This window comes from Tachysurus fulvidraco, chromosome 11 (assembly GCF_022655615.1).
Source record: "Tachysurus fulvidraco isolate hzauxx_2018 chromosome 11, HZAU_PFXX_2.0, whole genome shotgun sequence".
Classification (NCBI taxonomy): domain Eukaryota; kingdom Metazoa; phylum Chordata; class Actinopteri; order Siluriformes; family Bagridae; genus Tachysurus; species Tachysurus fulvidraco.
The window spans coordinates 13,123,230-13,145,739 of NC_062528.1; the positions used below are offsets into that span (position 1 = coordinate 13,123,230).

General features: G+C 37.7%; 1 protein-coding gene across 4 annotated transcripts in view; it reads left to right on the forward strand.

Moving 5' to 3' along the window:
- Positions 1-250: 250 nt before the first annotated feature.
- Positions 251-22,510, forward strand: part of ece2b (endothelin converting enzyme 2b) — a 40,898-nt gene continuing 18,638 nt past the window's right edge. Inside the window, exons 1-5 of one of the 4 annotated variants that reach the window (XM_027147935.2) lie at positions 251-423; positions 527-691; positions 17,720-17,806; positions 20,393-20,537; positions 21,395-21,610. In XM_027147935.2, coding sequence (XP_027003736.1) covers positions 659-691; positions 17,720-17,806; positions 20,393-20,537; positions 21,395-21,610 — 481 coding nt within the window. In that variant the 5' untranslated portion in view covers positions 251-423; positions 527-658. Of the gene's footprint in view, positions 424-526; positions 692-9,469; positions 9,522-16,111; positions 16,133-16,418; positions 16,557-17,719; positions 17,807-20,392; positions 20,538-21,394; positions 21,611-22,510 lie in introns of those variants that run through there. The other 3 variants (XM_027147937.2, XM_047820982.1, XM_027147936.2) reach the window with 3 other exon arrangements.

Sequence of the window (22,510 nt, forward strand, 5' to 3'; positions counted from 1 at the left end):
GACAGCTTGATTACACAAAGGTTGCCAATAGCAATGTCATCTATAACTGGGAATACTGTATGTCAACAAAATGTGTTCTTATTAATATTTATTAATATTTTTAAATCCATGCCACTTCTTGGTTGTTTGAAAAGTGTATTTAGTTTCTGCTCTAATATTATGCACTACACAAGGATGGCTGTCCTTATACACGTGTTGCATGCTCTGTACACATACGCATGAGAGAGAGGGAGAGAGGGAGGGGTGTGTGTGTGTGTGTGTGTGCGTGTGTGTGAGAGGAGGACAGAGGGAAGAGTCTGCAGGCTGATCGCAGTCTCCTACGGTGCTCGGCGTATGTTGTATGTTACCGAACCGCGCTCAGTGACGGAAGCTGAAGAAGACGCAGACGCGCTGGCTCGACGCGTGCTCATTACCTTCCGACAGGTAAACGCTTCGCCTACGCTTGCGTGTAAGCCTCTGACATTGTAATCAGCTGTGTGAGTGTCTGTCGGGGTTTAAATAGAGGGTGCGTGCACGTTTGTTACAGCTCTGTTGGGAGAGGAGATGGCTTAGGTCGCCAGTCCCACATGCATGCACACAGAGGTGGAGTGAGTGAAGCGCTCGCCTCCTCCTCCTCCTCCTCCTCCTCCTCGCCTCTCCCCGGACTCCAGTCTGCACCATGAGCGTGGCTCTGCAGGATCTGCGGAATAACGTAAGTGCAGAGCGTGTTGCTGTCCAGCTGTTTCCCCTCTGTATCGCCCATCTTTCTTTACTGAACAAAGGAAACGCAGATAGTGACCTTCTCTAGACGATCTGGTGCGTGTAAACATAACAAAAGAAAACAAAATCACCGCAGAAACGTGCCAACGTAAATATGCATAATTTTAGTTACGTGCTGGTTGTGTTATCGCGTCGCAAACAGGACAAACGAACCTATAAACTCGATGACTTGTTGCTCGTTAAACGAGTCGCAGCACGTTGGACGTACAGCTGCCTGTGTTGTGCTCGCGCGCGATTCTGATTGGCTGTTCAGCACAAGACGCCAATTAAAGTGGAAAATAATTGACATATGGTCTCCATGGCGACAATTTACGGGCGAGGTCTGTTAGAACAGACGATGCATATTGATATTGTTTAAATCTTTAAATTATCCTTAAATTTATTATTTTTTTTAAATTGGTCGTTATCACTTCCTTGCACGTGACCTCTTGTCCTTGTAGATGTAATAATTAATTATAAACATCATAAAAATAATGTTTACATGGCTTCGTAAAACAGAACCTGGCCTGAAGTAGCCTATTTTGTCTACATTATTACTGTGGTCTAATTGTTCTACTGAGCACACTGAGAGAGGGTTATGATCTTATGATAAAATACCACGAAGTGCGCATGCGCAGTAGGTAGGCAATACCTGATCAAATTATGACTGATTTTCACCTTTTAGATAACAATAAACGTTTTTTGTTTTTGTTTTTTTTTCATATTCTGTGGTTATCCAGTTATATGGAGTATTTATAAACGAATCTTGGCGAAGATTTATAAACGTACCTTTATCAGCTATTTCCATGCTACAGTGTTAACATTTATGGCTTAATATTATGCAGAATTTTATCTTTTATTTATTTAATCTAAAAAAAAACTTTGGTAATATTTTATAAGGGCATAAGGTTATGGGAGTCAAAAGCATCTGAAAATGTGACTTGGATCTTTGTAATTTATTGACTGAATCTTATTTATATGTAATTGGTCATTTTATTAGGGATCTTCTTATATTTTTTGTAATCCTTTATTTTTATGTCATGTCATAACTGATGAGTTTATTGTTTTCCATCTTACTGGAACCAAATCTCTGTAATGGCCCTTAATGTTTGTTTGTTTTTTTTTGACCACATTAACATGTTGTGTTTGTCATTTGTATCTAAGAAGCAGACGAATTCATGCAATAAACCAATTAGCTTAATGTCCATATAGCCAGCAGGGACATTTTGTGCTCCGCTTCATTATCTGCATGAGCAGGATCGTTGAGGGGACGGGATGGTGCTTTGTTACTTCTCAGAAGATAACCAAAGAAATGAAGGCAAAACTGTATGCTTATGCTCACAAGTAAATGGGGATGTAAGAGAGCAACTTGTAGTCTGTAATTGTTTCTGCTTTGTTTACTATGTAGGCCTAAATAACAGTCACCAATATAATAGTCATGCATTTCACTCATAACTGGTTTGATTTGAGTCTGTCTAGTTTTTAACTCTTAATGGCACTCCAGTAAGAATGTAAATGCTTGTATGCTGGCATTATAACTCATAGGAGTTACGGTGACAAAATACAAACGAGTGTAAATTAGTGTATAAAATACAAATGAAATGCACAAATACCATAATCCAAGTGGTCTGATGTACATGTTGCATTCTAGCTTGTCAGGTTAGCAAAGCAAGTTAATTGTACTAGCTATGTACTCACTGTGGCACCAACAATCTCTGCTAATTTTAACCAAACTTTACTTTTTTTGGTGTGTGTGTGTGTGTATTATAATACAAAAATTATCCTAGTTTTGCACAAGAAATCATTTATGCTTGTTGTTTTACGGTATTTCACCTAATTTACATAGCATTTAATTTAAATTAATGATTATTATACTTTTGAAATTGTCTCCATTTCTTCAAATTTTACACATGTAGAGAAGGAAATGGAAATGAATGTAGGGTTAACTGGTGTTTCAGGTTGTCCTCAAACTGTCACAAATTCTCATATGTAATTTGAAAAAGGAAGTTACTGTTACTGTAAAGACAGCTGATTAGCCGATAGCATTCATTAGACTAGATAAACTTCCTCTTTTCTTTCTTGACTACCTCTCACTTATTTTGCATTCTTATTTCAGACCCAGTGTTTTTAGATTTAAAACCTACTAAATTCTTGTGTATGTATTATAGGTAGCATAATGTGATATGGTTATGATCTTATGATAAAATGCCAATAGCATTGAACGATATGAAGACATGAGAATTTATAGGCTTTCAGAATTGAAGTGCGCATGTGCAGTGGGTAGGAAATACCGGATATATATATATATATATATATATATATATATATATATATATATATATATATATATATATATATATTTAAACAAATACTTATTTCCCTTCACTGCCTTCTGCCATCTGTGTTCTTCAAACTCTGTAGTATTTTAAACAGAAATGTGTGATTTATGCTTTTTTGCTTCCAAATTTGGCCAAGTGACGCAAATTCTGAAGAAAATTCAGACCACATTCAGTGTCCACTTTGGCATCTGTGCCGATAAATGGTATGCAGATACCCTCAGTCTTTTGAATTCATATCCCATTTTCAAGTCCAAGTGTCCAAACACTGAATATGTGTTTTTGATGGTATTTCAGAGTGTAATTTATGTTTGTTTCAATGTTATTATTTCTATAGAAACAACTTTCCAGGAACCGGTATGGTGGCCACAGCATAAAAAATATATTATAAAAAAAATTATATATAATGCACATTAAATGGTTGCTTTTCTGTTATGGGAGAAATGTATTTAGTATGGAAGATAACTCCAGTGCCATTACACCATTCTGTTATTCAATGTTTTCCTATAACCGCATACTGTACCTTGAACTGCTTTCTTTTTAATATAATTGCTAAAATGGCCTAGTGTGGACCAGTTTGTGTTTGGTGAACTGAAATACTGTTTAGTGACATGTTAAATAATGCTATGTTCTCAGCATAAACCTGTGCTTTCAAGCCATACTGCTGCTGACATTTCAAATGTGCCACCCTTCTGACATGATAACGGCACAGAATGAGTGCATTTATAGATTTATTTAACCTGCCTGGTCCAGTCTGTCAAAGCATGTCTTTGTGTTTTTGCATTGATGAGTCCTGCATCTACAGCTGTATTGTAGCGCCCACAGCCTGTGGGAGGGGAACTGGCCAAATGGTCTCGGCTGTGCAGCGCTGCTTGGGTGTGGTATTGTGGGAAAGGGAGCTTTCGGAGCTCTCTGGAGGTGGAGTGCTTTTTCACTCCTCGACCTTTGCCTGACCCTGGAGGGCTGCTCAGGGCTTGGGAGAGCTGGTGCATCCTGCCTAAGGGTGTGTGAGTGCAGGGAGAGGGCCACACTTTCCTGTGTGTGTGCGCGCCTGTACATATGTGTGTCCGTTAATAAAAGTCCTCATCGGATGGATATTGGTCAGCGAGTTTACAGCCTGGGTTCACAGTGAAGTGAGTTCACGTTCATGGATGCTATGGATGATGATGGTGATGCTGAAAGACTTGGGACAGCAGAAATGTTTATTTAGTGTGGTATAGGTTACTAACCTTTTAGGTTTTAACACTTTTGGCTATTGTCCATTATTTGATAAGGTCAACAGTTTTCCTTTGTGTACTTGTAATGTACTTTGTTTGCGTAATGCACTGCAGTTTCTAAGGAGTTAGATTAAGGTTAGAGTGAATTCTAACCTGTACATGAGTTTACAGTTGTTGTAAACTGCCATGATTGATGTATTCACACAGAAGTAAAGGACTGGTATGATTATTTATTAACTGTTTGTCTGACTAAAATATTGTGAAAGGAGTCAATGGTATTAATATTTTTCCCTTTTATAGTTTTTACATTCAAAAACTGTACCATTCTTGTTGTACCTTTTTCTGGTGTTATAATTTGGTTTTGGTTATGAATGATCTTTTACCTGGACACACACAATCGTATTTATCAAAGACGTCCCATTCCACAGAATTAGCATTAAAAAAAGAATCTAATATTCTGTGGATAATGTGGACTTGAGTTTATGACAAGCATCATGTCTCAATCCTTCTTTCCCCAAATTCTTTTTCACTGAAACTTCTGTCTATATTGTCACATCCCAGCCTTTATCTCTGATATTCCTTTAGTGTGGGCTGGATGTTTAGTATTCTGCTAACTCTGTACTGCACCATCTGAGAGGGCCAATGCAAGAGATGGAGAGAACACACAGGCTCTCAAGATGCATATGGATTCCGTGGAGCATGGATGATGTATTTGTGATCTTTGGTGCTTTTCACAGTTGATGAAAGGGAATAGAAATGAAAGTGAGGAGAATCAGGTGAAGAGATTTAAAAAAAAAAGTTGAAGTTACATTTTGCAGAGATTCAGTGGTGGGTCAGACTTTTTAGGTCAAGGCTTTGTGCATTTCTTATGCCACTCATCTTGATTAGATTTCAACCACTGATAGACCACAAACCTCTCACAGCCAGAAGATTCTCATGTTACATCAGGCTAGTTAATATCAGTGATAAAAGAAGGAAAGCTTGTACTGTAATGCATTTTAGGTAGGTATAGTGCAGAGGTTCTGGCTTGAATTTAGGCAAACGTTCCCTACCATTGTTCTCATTATGTGTGGCTTTGTACAAGCCAACATTCTGTTTTCCTATTTAAGTTTAGACAAAAATGTATCAAGAGTAACTCCTCCTAGGGCTTTCGAGCCACATGCACCAAATTTGGATATGTCGTAGACCCTGGTTTGAAGTTTGTTGCTTTTACTTTTCTAAGCGATCCGATTACCGGTACTTTCGGTACCGGGTCTTTTTTCCCATAGACTCCCATTATAAACTTTGGAAGTTTATAACTCGGCAAGCTTTCGAACTATCTACACCAAATTCGGCCAGCTCCTTTAGGGTGATACTCTAAAGTGAACAAAGTTTTAAATTGGTGTACCGACTGGCCTTTCGGCTGTGCCGCAGCCCCCCCAAAATATGCAAAATCAAAACTTTTTACAACATGTATTCTGATTACGTCACGTGATGTCAAGTGAAAATAATACATTTGCACAACATGGGCATGTGGCATATCAAAACACTCAGCTCAACGAGGGGAATTGCATCACAGGTTTTCGGATGACATCACATGCTCGTCTCTACTTGCCTCCAAATGTTTTGGCACCCTAGCGCTCCACTAGATTTCACAAGTTTTATGTCCACTTGCCTCCAAAAAGTACCGGCCTTTGCGAATACTTGCCTCGTCAAAGCCAACATCAAAGTTTTTTGCGACGAACTTTACAAATCTAGTTTTATATTAAAGTTAGCTAGTCATTTCCATAACCAACAAAAGCAAAGTTACTTATTGTATGAATTCATACTGTTCGTTGAAATAAATGTGATGTTTATGCTGTGTTCATGCTTGCAGTCAATTATACTGTATATTCAAGGCTTCTAGAAGCCCTGAGGTGTTGATTATTCACATAGAGCGTTCCCACCTTTCCACCTATGCAAAATAGGACATGACGGAAGTCTCACTTGGTAGTTGTGTGTATCAGTGATCACACACACAGAAATCCTAACCATATATAGATACATATACAATTTATAATCTGAATTTATGTAAAGCCTCTTTGTGCCAACGCCTGATATTAAAAGTGCTACATTAATAGAATTTATTAAATAGATTTTGTAACTTGAACTTTGTACTATATGTGCTATGTACTGTATACAAGTCTGTAAACTATATATAGTCTATAAATAGACTTTTTTTAAACCGTCTGCTCCTTTCTGTCTCAATTGCTTGTAAATTTCTAGCATTTTAAAATTCTCCTTACTCACAAAAGTGAACTGGGAAAATTGTACTCACTTAAGCTTATGTCATGCTTCAGCATTTACCCAACATCATGATCAAAGCCTGACGTTCCTGATGTGCTGAAATCATTGTTGGAGCAGTTTAGACATTTTTAGGCAGATTTTTTTTAGGTAGAAGTTTTTTTTGCTTGTTTAAGTTATAGGTTCTAATTGCTACATTAAGGTAAGAAAATAATATCAGGAAAAAAGATAAAGAAAACAAATTTCCTCAAAATATTTTTTTGCTAGAATTCAGCCACAGCAGCATCCAGCCAATATGCCCAGATCACCTCATACATGTGAGAGACTGACTAAAAAAATTAAAAAATAGATTTGACAAATTCAAGAGCTGACCCCTTCCAGACTATTACAAAAATATCTGCAGAGAGAATGCAGTTGAATTGAAATTGAGTATGCACACTGCTTAAAAGGTTAGAATTCATTCATGAACGCCAACGCTGCAGGAGCAGTAACTAGCATATCTGGAGAACAGGGAAACATGACAAAAAACTGTCTGTATCTTTAATATCACCTTTATTATTAACTCTGCCATGCTAATATTTGCATTTCTATTAGATTAAAATATTATTTTTTTAAACCACAAAGGCCCGTATGCACCCAATATAATGTAACGTGAGGAAAAGCAACTAAAAATAAGACATCCTTAGAATGCCTACAGAGAAAATGTGTGTTCACTGAATGAACACTACAAATTTCTTCCTGTACTAAACTGTTTTGTTGCTTAGAAAGATGGAGAAACTTTCAGACCCATCCATCCTGTACTCAGAAGCTTCAGCTTTTGTTCTCCTTCTGTTATATATCTTTTTTTCCCTGTTTCTTCCTTCCTTCCTTCCCTCTCTCTTCCATCGGATCCTCCCTCCTTCCTTTTCCTAACCATGTGTATTGAGCGTGTTAACCTTGCTGCACAAAGAGTGACATCATTCCAGCTCTCAGGGGAGAGGGAGCTTCTCTCATTCTCGCTTGCTCATTGTCCTGTGCATGCTTCTCTCATTTTCTCACACATAATTATTCCCTACTCTGCTGTTATGTTTGATAATGAAGACAGAAAGAATAAGGCAGTATAAAGAATGAATCTCAGTGGTGTAACGACTTGTACGCACAGTGTTGAGAGAGGATAGATGTTTCCATCATCTCATCATTCTTGAAGTACCTAACTAGCAGGATTCTTTGTGTCTTTGACATTGTTATTTTAAACACATTTTCAGGGTGTGTCCAATATCAAAATGCTTGTGTGTGTTTTTGTGTGTGGAGAATACTTTACATAGTGATTTAATCAAAATGCGCTTGTGTGGTTCTGATTTTTAATCTGCAAAAGGGTTTCTGCTGCAGTATTTTCTGTGATCATTTTATGCACAGCGCAGCAGTTTTCAAACACCTGACCAGCTAGCTGGCTAAGCTGCTGTGCTCTTGGTACCTATTCTGATTAGTTGTTACTAACACACATGATAAAAACGTATCGGATCAACATGCAACAGTTAATCAGTGACAATAAATGAATACTTAATATTTGTTAGCATTAGCTGTTAATCACCAGAATGCTAGCCGTATTAAAAGAACTTGAACTACAGTTTTCATCTTCCTCTTATAAAACGTATAGTTACCAAATATATCAAATAATACATGTCTTTGTATACAATGCTGATGTAGAGGTAGTTTAGAAGTTAAAGGATAACATGCTGAAACATGTTAAATGTGTATACTGAAACATGTTAAATGTGTATACTGAAATGTTTGTGAAGTTAGTATTCACAATAATCCTGTGAGAAGTTAAAGGTTGGGTGCTGTGCTGACATGATAAAGGTTAAGAGTGGGATTTTGCTGTTAAAAACAATAGATCAAAAGCTTTTAGCATCAGTCACAACTTTTTATTTATAGATTATTAGCAAGGGCTAATTCTTATTGCCATAATAAAGCCAAGAAGAAGGTTTAACTTAAAAAAAGGTCAATTCTGTATTTCAGTATTGTTATAAAATAAAGTTAGGAAGATCAAGATTAATGCATAAATTATTCAGGATGGATTTTCCTTTTAAGGCTCTGTGCAAGTAAATCTCAGGATCTGTGGTGTTTTACAATTTCACTTTCAGAAAATGTATAAATATATAAGACCAATATCTCTTATGTAATGTTTCGATAACGAGGAGATGCCGGGTTTTGTTCACCGTGCCTGTTGGTTTAGGTGCTGAGTGGTTGTGTGAAGTGCGTTCGAATGGCTAACTGCATTAGGACACATTGGCCAGGCAGTGTTGCTCAGAATGGAGCTTTGTACCTCAACAATGAAGCGTTCTGTTTGGCGCACAGTGATGGAAGCCCCCTCTCCTTGCGGCTGTATGCTAGCTCTTCTAGCGCTAACTGGCTGCCTGAATGAAGTCTTTATGAATGCCAGAGGCCCTGAGGAATCATGAAAAGCGCTTGCAGTGTATTTATCTGGTATGAGTTCTGTACAGTTCCAGGTCAGGTCCTCACAGGAGTTTTCTATCAGAACAGTTGAAGTGATGGGGAGCACCAGCTGAGAGTGTGGTCTCACACTCACATGTACAGGCACATGTTTATACTCTCAGATTCTCTCTGTCTCTGGCCTTTTAAGATGAAAATCTTTGATTTTCATCAAATCATAAAGAATGTTTTTAGGAGTGAAGAATAAAATACTCTCCTCTTCCCTTTCTAGACTCCTCATTTTGGGTTGAAAAATATTTATAATTTTCTTCTCACTCTCTCGCTCTCTCTCTCTGTTTTTCTACTTCTCACACAAAATTGTCCATTTCTAGCTAGTTCACTTCCCTGCCTTCCCTCCTCCTAAACCCTCCCTCTGTCCCTCGTCCCTCATTTTTCTCTGAGAGCTTGAGGTTTATACTCCCCCTGACCACCAGTAGAGAGAGAAGATCAGCAGTGCAGTGCAGCTCGTGTGTGTAAACTGCTGATACATTTTGAGGTAAGTACCTGTGGGTGAACTCTTTTCTCCGTTTTCCCCTGAGGGAGGTTCCACATGTGGTTTGGTACACTGTGGTGATCAGCTATGAGGAGAGACTACTGTACTGAATAGTGAGACTAGTTCTCATGCTGTGTTCATGCAAGCAATGAAAAGTAGAGATGCTGTAAGGAGTGTGAGAAGGGAATAAATAGCTTTGCTGTAGGGGTGCGTGTGTGCGCGTGTGTGTGTGTGTGTGTGAGAGAGATGGGGTGTCATTGTCAGCGTGAGGACAGGGGTCACGAATTGAAGAAGAGAGGAAAGGGAGATTGCTGAACCCAGACTTCCTTTTTGTGTCAGCACACACAGCACTGGCCAGTACTATTCTGTCCTTTTTCTATTTTTAATCTTTTCTTTTTCTTTGCTTCTTCCTTTACATTTTCTTCTTTTTTTGCTTCTTTTATTTATTTTTTGCTTACTTTTTTAATTTTTCAGTTTTCTGTCTTATTGCTTGTTGTTTTTTTTTTCATTTATTTTTATTTTCTTGCCCATAACTTTTTTCTTTTCTTGAAGTTTTCCCTATTGTTGTACCTCTGTTTAAACTGCTTGACTGCTTTTTAACAGCCTGTAAACAAGTTCCAGAAGTTCATTAACACTTCTTTGATAAATTAACTGCCAGCTAATTAATTATTTAGTTTCCCAGATTGCATTGTATCCTTCACATTAAGTGTGAGTGTGTGTGATTTGTTGGTCAGTGATTGAGGCTCTTTTGGGCCAATTTCTAAGACGTTTCTCAGCCTGGTTTTGGCTCAGCACAACAAAATGATGTCTTTCAACGTGCGTGTTTATATTTTGTGTGTGTTGGGGATGGATGGGGGCCTGGGGTGTAGGAGGTAGGAGGGTGGGATGAAAGGAGCTTGTAAAGTCTTGACCATACAACTAGAGGGACATTCAGTCCCACTGTCTGAAGGTGTGAAGAAAGCTCATTTACTGTAGCATCAAAATTTGTGTGTGGAGTTATCTGGAAATTCTTTGATTAAGATGCTACAAAGTTGTGTTAAGGTAACTGATTAGGGTCTGTGTAAAATTTACAATTAAGGCATTTGTCCAGTTTGATTTCACTCCATTTCCAGCTTCATCTAGGAATAATACCACTAGATCAATTAGATGCGAGTTTGCAGTGCTGTGTTTACACTCTATGACTGTTTCACATTGTACAAGAATGTAAAAGCTCGGTGGTTTTACATTGAATAACAGGATATGCTCACTTGCAGAGTCTTTACTGCAATTCCACCAAAAGCGGTTAGTGAAAAACTTCTGGCAGTGCCACCAGTAGCAGAGCAACATACAATTATCGAAAACTCACATCTACACAGGCTGAGTAAGCATTCATGTATACTGTACTGACTTGCTAATGTGAATGTCATTACCAACCTACGTGCTTGTCCCCTTGTTCCGTGTAGTCCTCTTTTACACTCAGCCACAAACGTCTCCATGCCTGTCCTTGTAAAATGTGATTTCTATAAGCATAACTATTACACTGAGGGCTTGTTTCTGTTTGTGTGAATGCATGTCAAGTCAAGTCACCTTTATGTGACAATAAAGGTGGCTTGACTTGACTTATGTGACAATAAAGGTGACTTGACTTGACATGCATTCACACAAACAGAAACCAGCCCTCAGTGTAATAGTTATGCTTATAGAAATCACATTTTACTCTGTAAGCAGAATGTAGTAATTCTCTTTAATCGCAGATGTATCTTTTAGTATCATTGTCATCATATATTTTAAAATGGAAAATCCTTTATCGCAATCTGTTCTAGAATTCAGCCAAGATTTTATTGGGATCATGTGATCATGAGCAATGTCTGTTGAGGTACAGTACTTGACTTCTTGCATGAGGATTATAGACCTGGACTCTTTCTGTCTTTCTTTTCTACCTATATAATTGGCTCATGAATATTCCCCATCCTCACAGCCTTCAGCTCATCTGTCACTTGGTATTCATGAAGCAGACTTTAATCCCTGTGGCTGAGTTTTGATTTGTTTTGGTGTGTGAAGTTTATCTGGGTGGTTTGCTACTCTGCAGCATTCAGAGATGTGAATGCATGTGTGAGAGCTGGTGGTGGGGCAGTGTAGATGTTCTCAAGGTGCTGGAGTTCAGGGTATTCGTAACATCTTGGGCAGAGGTTGGACTATGCCAGCCTGCCCCCGACAAAGGGCTTCCTTTTAAAAACACTCCTCAGGAAACCACTTCAAACAATCACATTCCGCACAGAGAAAGTCCTGCACCACTCCTGGAACTTGGGAAAACCTCTCCCTTCCCTTTGCAAGGAAAGACTCCCCCTCAATCTCTCTCTCTCCTTTACGGTTTTCTGTTCTTCTCTACATCCCTGTGTCCTTACAGACTAGCTCAGACATGCATGCAACATGCATTGTTACTTTAAGTAAGCCAATTAAAGCCAGGTGAGAAAACAACAGTAACTTGAGGCTTGAGAAAGCCTTCATAACTATAGTGTTATTTATTAGTTCAATAGTTAATTTATTATTTAGCTTTGCTAAAAATTAAAGACTTAATTTTATTGGGCCACAGATTGGAGCCAGAAATGGTCCCTGGTTCGATCTTAAGCTATTTTTATTTTTTTTCTGGAGTTTCAGTGTTTGTGTGTTTCTTCTGAAGTTCTTCAGGTTCGTCCCACCTCACAAAACATGTTACTAGGTGGCTTGATTATGTTCAGTGTTGATGTTATTCTGTATGTGTGTGGTTTTAAACTTGTTTTAAATCATGAAACAACTTATGTTTAGGAAAAATGAGCACCATTTGACTTGCGTCAAGCTCCAGATTGCATGATTTATTTCTATGAGGCTCTACAAAACAATATGGGCAACAATATGGACAACTGTGTTTGTCAGCAATCTGTGATGTGTAATGTATATTTTCTTTTGTAGGTTTAATAAGCTGATATGTCCCTGTGATTGCTCTAAAGCAGGGGTCTCCAATATTATCCAGAAAGGGTCGGTATGGTGCAGGTTTTCATTCCAACCAAGCAGAAGCCACACCAGAGTCTACTGAAAGCCAAGAACAGCTGATTAAACAGGTGGAATCAGGTGTGTTTTCTACTTGGTTGGAATGAAAACCTGCACCCACACCGGCCCTTTGTGGATAAGATCGGAGACGTCATTGATCTCTGAGAATCTCTAATCATCTTGATTTAATGAGTAGGAATTCTGAGTTAAGGAGTGTTTTCTTTGTTTTTTCTGTTAGAGGTAGAGTCATGACTTAAATGCAACACAAGTTTCTGTCTCACCCCTTCATTCTTTTTGATCGGCTTTCTGCACCCACCTTCTCGCATTCTCCTCTGTACAGCTTTTTAACAGATCCTCTTCAGGGGGTCTGGCTACAGTTCTCCCCTACTAATCTAGCTCTGTTTGTGCTACCAATGAACTGTCTGCACTCACAGAATACTCTAACACAAGCCTGCTTAGGGTTCCTTTTTTACTTGGTGGGTTTCTATCAGCTACATTCTTTGTTCTCTTTCTTTAAAAGTCATTGTGAACAAGTTTGAAGAAGAGCTTATTAAGACCTCTATCTGATTTAGATAAAACACTAAAGCTAAATGCTGTTCTCATGCCTTTAACTGTGGACCAGCAGATCTTGAGGGCCCTCACCCTTTGCCTCCAGCTCACTGACGTGCATGCGCTGACGTCAAAGCCTCAAATGGACCTTTATGAATTCTAATTGCAGCTCATTACTGACCCACATGTGATGGGAAGTGTTCGCTCTCTCTCTCTCTCTCTCTCTCTCTCTCTCTCTCTCTCGGCACTGCTGCACTCCCACAGTCCTTGTCATCTGTTTAGTATTTACAGTCCTCTGACGCAGTTTAACGGTTTGTTCTTCCCATAAAGGGGGGGAGAACACACTCGTCTGTTTCCGCACAAGCAAGCTCACAGAACCAACAGACCCAACCACAGCTGTTCATCCAGCGTCTGGTTGCACGAGGGAAGACTCTGAACACGTTGCTTTAATTTGTGATGGCCTGGCTTGCATAACGTTGGGGTTGGAGGATGGGGGTGTTGTTTTGTGGGGGGAGGGGTGTTCCTTGTTGCCGTGGCAACCATGGGCATGTGCTCAGTGAGAGCACGGGGAGGAGAGACTGCTCTTTTTGTCAGCTTTTCCTCTCTGCTGCAGTCTGATGTTAGTCAAAACAAACCGATAAGAGAAAAGATGTTCTTTGAAGTATAGTATTTGAAGTTAGAAGTCATAGCAGCTGATTTGTACAAAAAAAACTGTTTTGGAGCAAATATTTTCTTCTGAGCTGTTGTTTTATCAAACAAACCACTCTAATATATTTTTTCATTAATAATGACAATCAATTAATATAATGTTGTGTGTAATAAATAAATAAATAAATAAATAAATAAATAAATAAATAAATAAATAAATAAAATTACCACCCCTCACCAAATGACAAAAAATAAATAAAATATAACTCTACAGCAAACTCAAAACAACTAAAATGTGTTGCTCCATATTTGATGAATTTGTAGAACAGAAAAAAAGGATGAACTGTGGAATGTCCAGAAGTTTGGATAACCTTCCAGTTGTAAAAGTCTGAACTTTCTATAATAAAATTTTAGACCGTAATTGACTCCATAAGTCTCATTAGGCAGATCTAGAATTATCATTAAGAATTACAATTCCAGAGAGTAGCTAATAGGATGCCAAACAGCTGATTCTGTATTCCCTTTTCTCACTATTAAACATAAGCTGCTGTTTCCCAGTGTTTTCTTCAGAGAGAGACAAACAGTGAGGTTGGTGAGGGACAACTGTTTGAAACGGTGTTAACATTCCACAATATTCTCTTATATATTTTTTTAAGTTATTCAGAGAGAAAATTTATGTTTAATGAAAAAAATATTGTATTTAGAGTGGTGTAAGAGGAATAAAACACATTGGGATAGGAAAACATGAACCTTGTGGGAGGTAAGAGAAACTTTGTCAGTGCAGTATGCACCCACTACCAGCACATCACACTGTTTAATTCATTACTCATTATTTTCTCAATATTGCCCCTTCAGCAACTGCATCACTTGCGAAATGGTAAATCAAAGTTTGGTTAAATTACTGTTAAATTATTAAAACATTTCCCCCCATTTTTCTCAAATGTAAGCTGTAGTAATGGCCAAAATTGTGGAGTAAAATAGCAACTCGTGTTGTACAAAGTGTCAGCCGAATGGTTTCAGCTGTAGAGAAAAGTATAAAAGTGGGAATGGTGGGGACAGTTCTTGGAGAAGCACAGAGTTTACACAAAACTGTCTGCAATATAAACAATTTATGCATGGCTGTAAGTGCCAGTGCTCTGAATGGTGTCTAATGTTTCAGTGTGTTTTGTGTTTAGTGCATTGTTAATGGAAGGGAAAAGTCAGTGGAAGTAGGTCTGTTGAATTCAGGTTTGTTTGTGGATATAGCACACTTAAGACGAGCCATTTGTGAGCATTGAGACAGCAGTTCAGGGAGAAACAGATTTCTGGTGCCTGGTGGTCTTCAACGCCTTAATGTTTTTGGGTTTTTTCCCCTCTTTTTTTTAACTGAAAGATAAATCTATGCAGTAATTGTAAACTTGTCTTCATTTGATATAAACAGTTTTAAGCGGGTTACGTAAATGGTCCTCTGACCAGAGCTTTTAACTCAAGTACATGTCTGAGAAAATTTCGGCATCAGAACATCATGAAAGAAAGTACAATACAATTGTTGGTAAATGGAAGCTATGAACTTAACATGGCGTGTTCTTGATATGTGAATAAAATTGTACTTTCAAGTTCATATTATCCTCAGGAGAGTCTTAATGTCACTGTTCTAACATTTAAAAGTATTTTGTATGCTAAATTGGTGCTAAATTGTGTTTTTCTTGCAAGGTCATTTTTGTCCATCTTTTTATGCCTTTACTTTTTTTAAGCAAACCGTGGAGGGAGAGGGAGATTTCAAAGCATTTCTGGTAAACGGTTCCATCGAACAGAAGTGGTTAGATAAGAAAGCGAGAGCAGAAGGAAAACTCAGAGAGACAAAGGGAGAGATGTGGGTTTAGATACTGTAATTATTTGGTTTTGTGTATGTTTAGAACAAAAAACAGGTATTTTAAAGTATAATTGATTTGATTTGAATAATCCTCAATTCCAAACAGGAAGTGAGTTCCATAAATGAACCAGTTGTGCTGAACTCTTTGACCAAAAGAAGTTTCACTATAGGAAACCTTGTAAAATAACCTTTTTTTTTCATCACAGAGTTTATGGCACTTGTGTCAATATTTAACATTTACAGGTTCACTGATGTTTGATTACTGTTTGCTTTGGGCCATGATGTCACACATCACTTCAGTGAGAGGAAATTATTGAGTTCATGTAGACATTGGACTCCAAATGAAATGAATTCACAGAATACCTTTTAAAAGAACTATTTACTAAACAGGAAGCGATTATTGAGTCACACAAGATTTCACTCTCAGGAGACAGAGAAAAGGAAATTGAGGGAAGGGGGGTGGGTGATTTGAAAAGAGTAAACGTCAAGAGAGAAAGCAATGAACAAAGATAAAGTACCAAGAGGGCTTTGAAATGCGAGGAAACACATCAGTATATTGGTTTGTAGAAGGGTTTGTTTATTTATTTGTTTATTTATTTAGTCCAGTCACTCCAGAATGTGTTAGTCAGCACAATGTGAATTCGCCTTTCACATGCAGTCAATACTCAATATGAGGTAACACTGGGACTCACCATTATGTCTCATTAAGTGTTTAACACAAATTCTGTTTTGTGACTTTTGCCCAAACAAATATCTCTAACATGTTCCGTGGAATGTCCTATAAATTTGACCATTTCTACTGAAACAGGAGGAGAGTGTCTTTTGAGGAAGTGTGCTTTATCTACTCTGCTTACTACCAGAGTATCTCCCCCATATCTATGTGCTATTTGGTTTGTTCCACAAACATGCTGGGTACAAGGGGGGAAAAGGACACTTCTGGTTTTTGCTGTCAGTTAACTGTTTTGGACTGAGATGTGTGAATGGTAAGTAAGAAAACAATAGCTGAAACATATTCAATCATCAAATTATTAACATCTATTTAACTTGCTTACTTGTTCGTGTCTACGAAGGTGAAACTAGTGTTTTATGTGCAGAATTGGACAGACACCGTTTCTGGTATTCTTCCATTTTAATTCAGAACGTGTAAGACATCATATGAACACACACGTACACACATGATGTCAAATGATTTAAATTTAAACGTTGTGTGAAACGAATGTAAAAGCGACTTTAATGCTTGTTTGTTGAAAGTGTGTTTGCTCCTTTCTCCACCAGTCCAGTGTTTACACTCATAATGGATAGATTAAATTCTCTTGGGGCTCAAATTAAAACCGTTTCCATAATTCTTGGCCTCAGAGGCGACTTCTTTTTCAGCTGTGTTGGAACAGATGAAGGAGCAATGTTTACTTGCATTCCTTAGTCTTTTTCTCTTTACTTTTGCCTGACCTAGCCTGAGGACAGAACTGAATCATGTTTCTTGGCTTGTTTTAAAGGTTCATTGGTTAGAATTTAGGCTCTTGTGTTTACATGTGAGCTACAACGTGAGAGAGGCGCAAAGACACAGTCAGTAGCTGTGCCTGAGGCTTCTCTCTGTGTGGAGTTTTATATGTTCTCATGTTTCAGAGGGATTTCTTCCATTTTTCTCCAGCTTTTTCCTGTCCAAGTATTTGGGTGTTTGGCTATGATGAGTTGCTTGTAGTGTGAATCTGTGTATGCATTGTCCTGCTATGGATTTGCATTCCAGCCATGGTGTACCTTCTCTCCTTGTATCCGGAAACACCACATCCCTGACCAGTTTGAAGTGCATATTGAATGAATGATTAAAGTTTATTGCTTGACACCACTTCTTGTTCATGCCCATGTACACAAAGCCTCAGCTAGCATATCTGTCTAAGAGAAAAGTAACCAATACAGTGTGTTATCCCCTTCATGGTCATCAGTTTTCTCCTTCGTGAGAGGCTGTTTCAGTATTTTATATATATATATATATATATATATATATATATATTTTGAAATATTTATGCAATTTTTTCATGAGAAAATAAATATTGAGCATTGCACCTTAAAAAGTTATCATTGTCATGTTCTTGTAGTGAGTAGTGCATAATTGCCATTGCTCATTGCTTACTGTGTTTCTCTCTTTTAGATGTCCAACTACAAGCGTGCAACTTTTGAGGAGGAAGAGGGGTCAGACATTCCAGCTGATGGAGCCATTTCTCCTGACAGTGTGGAGGTCAGTTAATGGACAGTGGTAGTAGAGTCAAAGGATGTTTCTGAATTTAGTGTGATACTGTATGTCCCAGGAAGACAAACAATGTGTCACTAGTATTAATCTTTCTAACTGAACACATTTTGGGTGGATATGAGGTAGAAACTAGTTTTATTCGGTTGTTAACATTATTCACAGGTCAGTGGACTAAAGTTATTGTCCTCTATGTCGACTTTATCTTCATGCTTTGTGGATAGCAACAATAGCGTCCGAACTGTTATGGTCATTATGTTTTTAAAATATCAGACCAGTGACTAACACGTCACAAGGATGCTGCGGATTTAGTGTTAATTTCCACTTCTACAAACAGATATAACAAGAAAGGTTACTAATAATTGCAGAAGTGGAAACCGTTGCAAGCAGAAACTAGACACTGTATGGTCTGCTTGTTTGTCTTATTTGGAACAGACACCTCATTGTAAGCCTTGGATAGCTCAAATGATTAGCAGGAATGGATTCTGAGCAACAAGCCAAGAACACAATTGAGCACTCTCACTTATTCCCAGCACTGACTTGGTATCTAATGCTTTGTTTTTTGTTTTTGAATTTCAAAAAATAGCTGAGCAATTTGCAATCCAGATCATTTGGCAGCTGCTGTTGAGTTTCACTGCTGAATTTGTGGAATTTTCAACTTAGATATTTTATTATTAGTAAGTAATAATCCTGTCTGTTTTGGAATTGGAGGAAATCAAATATATAATATAGGCTAGGAGCAAGAATTCCTTTACAACATACTGGCACAAAGAAAGTTGCAAATAACTTCCAAAACCTAAGGGCTTTACTGTTGAAATTGAAATCCCAGTAGAACTATCAGAGACTTGTATGTCTCCTCTCACAGCACTAAAATCATAATTCCACTCCAAATTTTCATGGCACAATAGATATTTAAGAAATTATTTAAAGGAAGAGTATCTAGGGAGAAACCTTACCTTATTGATATTTCAGGGTGACCTGGGGACCATTATTTGTGGTTAAAGACCAAGTACTGCGATGTACACGCTTAGAGACCTACATAGTGACAGTACAAGTAAAGCCATTTCTACCAAAAGTAATGATTAACACGCACAAGTTGGCATGTGGGGAGCACATAAGAAAGATGGATGAACTGGTATTTTTAATGTCTGAAGTACCAAGGTGGTGCTGGCATGTGTTATTTTCCAGGTTTCTGGTTTGGGAGAGTACTTTTATTTTTTTAAAGGTTGTATTATTAAGTGTTGATCTCACACTAGATCAGAAAAGAGAAAACAGTGCTGATATTGTTATCTTAAAAAAAAAAACCCTTCTGTTGAGATTACTTATTTGGGAAATGTTTGAGTAGCTATGTCTGATGGAATGACTATCGCCATGTCTTATTGTTCAGCGTCATGGTTCTGTTCTGCTGATTACACCCTTGTACTATATTTGAAGTTTTCTAGGCTTAATGGTGTTCTACATTAGGTATAAGAATGACGTGCCAAATGTTTTTTTTTTTGTGACAGAGTTGACTAATGACCATGATAGCACTTTTGAGTCACTTGAGGTTCAAAAGGTACTATGAAAGGCAACAGTCAAATGCTGTTTGTCATTATTTTGGCCAGCCAGGTTTTAAGAAAAGGGGATAATTATATTTCCACACTAGGCTGTTGCGTGTTGCGCAGTCCCACAGCATCTGGAAAGCATCTGTAGATGCTGTTGTATAAAGCTCTTTTGCTTTGTCTTTTGGCTCCAAATGTCATTTGCTTGTTTGTTGTTTGAGTTCACTTTTAGAACAAATGTATTGAATAATAAAATAACATTCAGCAGTATTAGATTTAGGAAAAATTCTTAAATGCAGTTTCTGTGATCAACTGAATTAAAGTGTTAAAAGTGGGTTCTTTTGAATATCAGGCACAAGTTTTTAAGCTGAACATAATACAGCTACATACAGACAGAGCAAGTCTGATTCTTCTGCTGGACCATTTAGTCAACAGCTATCTGTATATTAAGTGTGCGTGTGTGTGGGGGCAAGAAGTTGAAAAAGAACTGAAAATCTTAGATTCTGTTCTAGGATCTTTTGGGAATCTGGGAACAGTCATTGAAAATTTTAAATGAAGTAGTTTATCTATAAAACACATCCCCTCTAAATCATTACAGTCTCCCAGAGTAAGTCCTCCGTAGCTAGACTGTAATGTTACTCAAATTTTGGTTACTTGTACAATACAGTAAAAAGGCATACCTGAAGGTTTTGTTGCATCACAGCAATCCTCCCTCTGAAAACTCGGTTCCTTCTTAAGGTATATATTTTGATTTGCATGTAATGACTGACGTAACAACAACTGATCCAAAGTTTCTTTATAAAAGAGTTAATATTGTTTTAGTTTAGGGTAAATCTTGCTGAAAGTCTTGCCAGTAGTAACTACAGATGTGGAGATTAAGTTTTGAATAGATAAAGTAATAGAGATTATTAAGTGATTGGTGGATAGGACTTTCACCAAACAACCCTGGGTGCTATGTCAAGGGTATTTATGTCTACTCTGGGACTTAAGCATTTTCAAGGATCAAATGAATTACTAATGAAAATTTGTGTCTCAGGTGGGTTTCCGGAAAGGTGGTATCCAGTTGTGTGGTGGATTAGGACGGAGGACTCAGCTGGAGATTGTGTTGGCTGCTTTACTTGTGGCCTCTCTGTTATCAATTTTTGCATGTGCTGTTACCCTGGGAGTTCATTACGAAAACGGTAAGCCAATCACATGTACACCTTTTCTGTGTCTGTCTGTCTGTGTGGGTGTCTGTGTGTGGTGCTGTTGGCAGTATTTTTAGTCTCTTCTTCTAGTTTGTTTAATATTTTGCACAGGCTGATTGTTAAATTCTAAAAGTTTTATTTCAGTAAATGCTACCCACAGATACACTGAGTTATCATCATGATTATATGATGGTGAGTCAAAAAAGTAAAGCATTCAGCAGGGTGTCTAGAAGACGTTCCAAGAAAAGACCTAAACTGAGAGAGGAAAAAATCTAAAAAAAGTCTCAAAGTTCTATAAATGTGCAATCATCTAATTTTTTTTGTTTGTTTCTTGGAACTAATGTATTTATTTTACTTTTTTTAGTTTTTAAAACTCTAAAATTCTGGACTTTGTAACTGCACTCGCCAACATCACTGTGCCCCAGGACGAGCGCAGGGATGAGGAGAAAATCTACCACAAAATCACTGTTGCTGATTTAATTTTAATATTATTTATGCATATGTAGTTTGGTTATTCTTATTTTATATAAAGTGAGTCATCCTTATTTCCATCCTTTTCATTGAAACAAAAGAAGATACATCTGTCATGTTTGTGTTCGTATTATGTAACAATATAATATACTAAAAAAAAACACATAATGATGACCAAACATTTTTGCTAGCCTTGGTGTGTGCTCTGTCCAAGATTCTGAAGTCATATCAGTACCTTAAGGTGATTTGTGTTTGCAAATGCACTTATTACTCAATGAAAGCACAAAAAAGTTGCCACAATAATACATTGCCATCACATGATTTTGACTTTCATTACTAGTGTTTTTGATATCAGCAACACTTATGTTCCTATCTCACAGATCCATCAGGTAGCCTGTGTCTGACGGAGGCGTGTGTGACAGTGGCCAGTAAGATCGTGGAGTCTCTGGATCGCACAGTAGACCCATGTCAGGATTTCTACCAGTATGCATGCGGTGGCTGGATTCGCAAAAACCCTCTTCCTGATGGGCGCTCACGTTGGAGCACGTTCAACAGCATCTGGGACCAAAACCAGGCCATGCTCAAACATCTACTGGGTGAGAGAGAGTCGAGTTACATTCTCCACACATTCACATATTCTGTTGCTCTGCTCTAATCGTTTTAGTGTCCTTGAACTAAATACATGGCACTTTTTGTGGTGGACCACAATCTAGTTCGCATCTAGATGTAAATATTAGGAAATGAATCTTTTGATTGCTATAACAAACCTTATAAGGAGTTAGGAAAAAACAAAAAGAATTGTCCTTGCTGTTCCAATACTTTCAGAGGGAACTATAGAAACGAATATTTGTGGAAACATTTGTCATAAAAAAAAAGTTAGCAGGTCATTAAAACCGGATTAAAAGCCTTATACCTTTTATGCACACATTTGCATTCAATTGAACCTGGACATTACAAGTAGAACGGTCTTCAGTCTTCTCATGTTACCTTCCTTCTCACATTTCCACCTGTCGTCTCCTTCTTCGTTCGTTCGTTCATTCATCCATCATTGTTTCAGCATTTTAGAGCCCTTCTAACAATAAGGAACGATGTTAATTTGATTTATACATACAAAGCTTATTAAAAAAAAACATGGCTGTTGTTTTTTTAGGTGGCAAATTTACATGTACCTATTTTGCTTCTAATCTGAGGAAATAATTATTACAGACGGTGTCATAGCAATACCATTTGGCAAAAAGTTAACATGCATAAGCAAATGAGTACAGGACTAATAATAATAAAATCTAAGGAAATTACAGCACAGTATATAAAAATATAATGACAATAATAGCACATTGTGCAAAAAAATACTGTGCATGTGTAGGATTCAAAAGCAGTGTGTTTTATGTCATAGGTTGGAGATGTTTAGAACTGATCTTTATTTCCTTTATTATGAAAAAGCACATGTGAGCAAGTGGAGGTGCAGATGTGCTGTAACATGAGTGAAGTCTGAGTAA